At 58.0% G+C, this 5,200-nt stretch overlaps 1 protein-coding gene across 1 annotated transcript; it reads right to left on the bottom strand.

Moving 5' to 3' along the window:
- On the bottom strand, window positions 1-2,889 carry LOC113209594 (zinc finger protein 768). Its single transcript, XM_052276584.1, has 2 exons — window positions 2,642-2,889; window positions 1-2,383 (listed from the first exon to the last, which is right to left on the bottom strand). Exons 1-2 carry the CDS (start codon window positions 2,724-2,726, stop codon window positions 714-716), a joined length of 1,755 nt encoding a protein of 584 aa, XP_052132544.1. The 5' UTR covers window positions 2,727-2,889; the 3' UTR covers window positions 1-713.
- Window positions 2,890-5,200: the final 2,311 nt, after the last annotated feature.

Below are 5,200 nucleotides of genomic sequence, written 5' to 3'. Positions count from 1 at the left end.
TGAAACTAAATTTTAGAAATTGACTACCTTATGAAGTAGTTTCATCTGCAATTAAGTCTTAGTATGCTTTTAAAACGGGTGATCGGTTCACACACGGTGTACTTTCTGTAGTAATAGTGTACCGCATGCAGACGAAGACAGACAAGCCCACCGACCCCCTGCACGCGGAACTACAGTGTGCAACTACATGAAGTGAGCGGCGTGAATCGTACACCTGTAATCAGCTGTACTCAGTTAGGGTAAAGTAAAAGAAGCAGGGCAGTTTTAGGTTTATGAAGAAGGAGGAATAAAAGGGAACCTCGAATCAAGAGGGAAAGGTAGACCTCGAGGTTGATAGGAAAGAGATAGAGGGAGGGAAAAAGAGTCTCGGTAGGAAGTGGTGGTGATGGTGAGGCCTAGGGCGGTAATGGCGCTATTACCTGCAGCGTTACTACTCTACTAATTGCACAGCACAGCCTTGGCACGGCCCATGCCTGGGTGGGACACAGGACACGGGACACAGGGGCTGGGCGGCCAGCGGGGCGGCTCGCGTGGCGGCCAGCGGGTAGATGGCAGACCACGACACCAACACAAGGCTCTCCTCTCCCACAGCAGCGGTCCGTCGTCATCCTCCTCTCCGTGTCCCTCAGCAGCAGCGCGTCGACCGGCAGCGGAAAAGGAGAGGGAGGAGGAGTGAGAGAGACAGAGAGTGAGAGGGAGCTTGAGATCTACTTCTACGCGCTGAAGGGGTCTTCAGGGTCCGTGGTCCGCCCGCTGGCCCCGCCGCTGGCCCCGCCAGTCGCCGGCCGCTCTTGGCCGCCGTGGGGGTTCTGGTGCGAGGAAAAGGAGGTCGAGGAAGGGATACTGGTTGTCCTGTCAGACAGATCTTCCGGCCCGTCCTCGTCACCACCAGGATCGCCACGCTCCTCGTCGGCGTCCTCGTCATCCCCGTCGCTCCCCGCGGTCAGCTGGGGGCGGCGCGGACCAGAGAGACGCGACGCGAGGCGGCACAGGTCGAGGAAGGGAAGGTTAGTGCTGCTACCACTACGACTACTGCCGAGCGACCCTTGAGGGGGCCGCTGCAGCGATAGGGCTAGGTCGAGGAGGGCATAGGGGCCGAGGTGGCCGAGAGACAGCGAGAGGTCGACGGGAGCGCCGTCACTATCACGAGAAGTAGTAGAAGGAGGCAGAGGGAAATGCTCGCCTTGATGTGTGCGGACGTGCTGATTGAGGATGGCCTTCTGGCGAAAACGCTTCCCACACTCCGGGCACTGGAAAGGCTTCTCACCCGAGTGGATGCGGAGGTGCTGGTTGAGGATGGCGCGCTGCCTGAAGGTGCGATCGCAGTAGACGCACGCGAACGGCTTCTCGTTGGCGTGGATGCGCAGGTGCTGCGTGAGGTGCGACTGCTGTCGGAAGCGCTTGCCGCACTCTGTGCAGCCGTACGGTCTGCTGTCCGTGTGGATGCGCTCGTGCTGCAGCAGCGTCGACTTCTGCTTGAAGTCCTTGCCGCAGGTCAAGCACTTGAAGAGGCGCAGCTCGCTGTTGGCGTGCTTGCCTTGCTTGCCCTGACCGCCTACGGCGGCGCCGCCGTGCTGCTGCTGCTGCTGCAGGATGTCGGGCATCCCCCGCATGTCCTGCATGTTGCCGTTGAAGTTCTCGGCCATCACCGCCTCGGTGCCCATCGGCCCCAGGGGCGTGAGGAGCACCCCCGGCTGCTTGAGGTAGTGCATGAAGCTTGTGGGGCTCATGACATGCGGGGGCGGCCCGACGTGGTGCCCGCGCGGGGAGTAGTGGTGGCCCAGGTACTGGTGGTGCTGCTGCTGCTGTTGCTGCTGTTGTTGCTGCTGCTGCTGCTGCTGCATGTCCACGCCCGGGGTGACGGAGGGGTTGTAGCACCGCTGCACCTCGATGTCCGGGTTGTGCGGCGGGGACAGCTCTTGGTCGTGTGACGATGACGGCTGCTGAGGCGTCGGCGCCTGTTGGGAGGAGGGGGGCTGCTGCCCGGGCTGCTGGGGGGTGAGCGGCGGCGGCGGCGGCACCTGCACCGGCTCGTCGTCCCCTACCCCGACTGGGTGCGGAGTCATGGGGGTCATGGGCGTCATCGGCGTGGGCGGCACGTCGGGGACGGGCTGTGGGTACGGAGACGCCACGGGGGACGTGAGCGCGCTCTGCACCGGGCCGTCATCGCAGAGGGGGCTGCCCGACGAAGGCTGAGGGGTAGGGGGTTGTTGCTGCTGCTGTTGTTGCTGCTGCTGAGGTTGTTGGGAAGGTAACTGCTGCTGCTGCTGCTGAGGTGGGAGGTAGCCGAGGTCTTGAGGACCAGAGGGTGGTCCCCACTGGCCTCCTTGCCCTTGCCCCCTCTCCATTCCATCCTTGTAGAACACGTACGGCTGCCCCGTCTCTGCAAGAAAAAGAGTGAAGGTCACGGTCAGTCATAACGCAGCGCTCAAGGGAGTACATGCTCTAAAGGAACGTAGGTACAATGGTATTAGAACTAGAACCTCATACATGATAGAGGTAATTTACAGTGCTAAGTTCAAAGTGTACCATTTCCCACGTAAATCTTGCTCAGAAACAGGAAATATAATTAATTATTTTTCCTCATCAGACAGCAAACAAGCAAAATGAAACAGGAAGGCAGCAGCACCCTTTCACTCACCCTGAGCTATGCAGTACATAATCTGCGGGGGCACCTTGAGACCTGCAAGGCACGCCGCAAACGAGGCCTGCAGGTTGATGGCCATGGCTGCTGCAGGCACCGGCCCCTGCTACCTGTCGGAAACCTCTCGGGGACTCCCTCAGGCTGGGCTGCTACTTCTCCAGGAGTGCCGCGTGGGTAGAGCTGAGTGCGGCGATCTGGGCCCCATGGTCGCTCGGCCTGGGGGAGAAAGAGAAAGAGAGAGAGTGAGTTGGTGCACGCGTGTTGCCGGGGCTGCCCGGGCTGCGGCGGGGCCCCGTGGCTGCGGGCGCGGGCGCGCGGCGGCGTGCGCCTCGCAGCCAGCGCTAGGCAGCCCAGGGGGCTGTGCGCACGGCCGCACAGCGCGAGGCCTACCCCGCCGGGCGCTCTCTAGCCGCCGGGCTGCGCTAGGTCGCGCTAGGCTAGGCGCTGCTCCGCGCCACGCGCCCGCCTCCACGCCGCGCCACTGGGCCTGCCAACCTTTGCGCGGCGGACCTGTCAGTTTCATAGTCTGTCTACTTTGCCGGCCGCACCTGTCGAAATATCGATGCCAGAGGTCGGTCGCGACGAAGATTACTTATTGAAAAGACAATAGGTATATTCAATTAAGATCCACGCTCGGCGCAGCGCGCAGCGCACGCTCCTGCAGGCGTATGAGGGGGCGAGCGGGGAGGCGGGGAGCAGGGTGAGGAGTCGCCGACGCTTCCCCGCTCCCTGCCCCTCATCCTGCCACGCTTGCAGGAGCAGGAGCGTGCGCTGCACCGAGCGTGCGCCGAGCGTGCGCCGAGCGTGGATCTTAATTGAATATAGCTAATATCCTCACAAATATCGTAACCCTGTCTCTGCCTCTAAATGATTTCCCAATTTTCCAGTCGCCATCATTGCAGACGAACACCAGAATCTAGATTTTATGCGACCTCAATATTGGCGTCGCGCTTTGTCCTGTCTTTCGGGCGTCCATGTGCTGTGTATGTGTATGTCGGGCGCCCTGCCACCTCTCCCGCCAGAGCACCACAAACAGCACGCGCCACCGACAAAAACCAACAGCCACCTCGCACCTCCCCGGCCCGCGCCGCGTCGGTCGCGCCGACAAGCAGTGCAGCGATTCACATAATTAAAATAGAATAGGGGAGGCCCGCCGCAGGCCTAGGAGGGGAGCGGCGCTCGGAGCGGCGGCCCGGCTAGTAGTTTATACACTAGTGCGGTGGGTCAGTGTCAGTGCCACGCCACGCCCCCCCCCCCCCTCTATTACAGTTTAAATGAAATGCACCCCAGCGCTAGCTGGCCCGCGGCCCGGCCCGACACTGACCTACCCTCGAATGAAAAGCGGCCTGTGGCTGCGAGGCGTATAATTGGTGGGCTGGCCACTAACCGACGTGCTTGATAGAGTGATAGTGATAGTGCCGAGGAGGGGAGCCGCCGGGCCGCAGGGGCGCAGCAGGGGCGGGGGCGCGCGGACATGTGTCGCGGCAGCACCAACAGGGGCGTGGGCGAGAGCTGCGCGGCCCGACCCCGCCCAGGCTTCAGGACTGGACTAAAAACGACGATATGCCCCGACACTCGCGGTGCCAGTCAAAACTCCGGAGGACACGTGCATTGACGATCCTCAGCGGGCTTCTTCCAGTTTAATAATTTCAAACTCTATTATCGTTTATGAAACACAACTTTGAAACCGGACAATGGCGTAACAAAGAAGAATTTGGAAAAAATTGTAACTGTTAACCAAAATTTCAAGAGCAATACAAACGTTAGTTATTGAAATGCTTTGCAAATAAAACTATCTAACAATATGCCCTTTCGTATCACATTGTTTAACTTTTTGTTTTGCATTTTAAATTGCCAATTTGTTATAGTTTGATTTGCATTTTAATGCATTACAACTTTTGGTGATAAAACCAAACAACAAATAGAGGACAGCTGTTTGTGGTGAACCTTATATTGTTTTTTATCATGCTATGGTTATGCGTGGTGAAGAACTGTACCTAGCCTAATCAGAGTATTCAGACATCTTATAGTGTACTTTCTATTGGCCTATTGGCTAACCTAGGGCAAGCGTCCTCCCGGGCAGGCCATACGACTTGACCATCACACGTCCCTGTTTGGCTAGGTATACGGGCAGCATAGTACGTCGTTACATCATCGACAGAACTTTCGTATCAATGGACCCTTAGTGCTCTTCGCGGTTAGAGAAGAAATGTGGAAAACAGAACCGGACGGATCAATTTCAAAGTTGGTTTGAACAAGTTTCCGCTGCGGTTTCACGTCTGGTTTCTGACTTGGTTTCTGTTACCACTTGAATGAGAAGACGAGGGGCAAGGAACTCTGTAATTTGATGGTGTTTCAAATGTATACGCCGAAAGGCGTTTGCTACAGGATCCCGAGCGACATCTTTTGGCGTATGAGGAAGTTGCCCAATAAGAGGAACAAAAAGAAGGTAGCACTGAGGAGGTGGCGTGGCGTAGTGCCGTCTCTAAACAAAGAGTGTGTCCGAATTCTCGAATGTGTCGACACTTTGCGATTCGTGTCGACACAAATTTGGTA

The sequence above is a fragment of the Frankliniella occidentalis genome, unplaced genomic scaffold, assembly GCF_000697945.3.
Source record: "Frankliniella occidentalis isolate FOCC.00 unplaced genomic scaffold, Focc_3.1 Scaffold3514, whole genome shotgun sequence".
In the NCBI taxonomy this organism is placed as follows: domain Eukaryota; kingdom Metazoa; phylum Arthropoda; class Insecta; order Thysanoptera; family Thripidae; genus Frankliniella; species Frankliniella occidentalis.
The sequence above is the reverse complement of the archived record's forward strand: the minus strand, read 5'-3'. Positions and strand labels throughout refer to the sequence as shown.

What these genes read in the sequence shown, in the direction of transcription:
- LOC113209594 (XM_052276584.1), bottom strand. Translation starts at nt 2,726, where the DNA reads ATGGCCATCAACCTGCAGGCCTCGTTTGCGGCGTGCCTTGCAGGTCTC. An exon ending in TATGTACTGCATAGCTCAGG is followed by an intron (nt 2,384 to 2,641) that starts GTGAGTGAAAGG and finishes TTTTTCTTGCAG; the next exon opens with AGACGGGGCAGCCGTACGTG.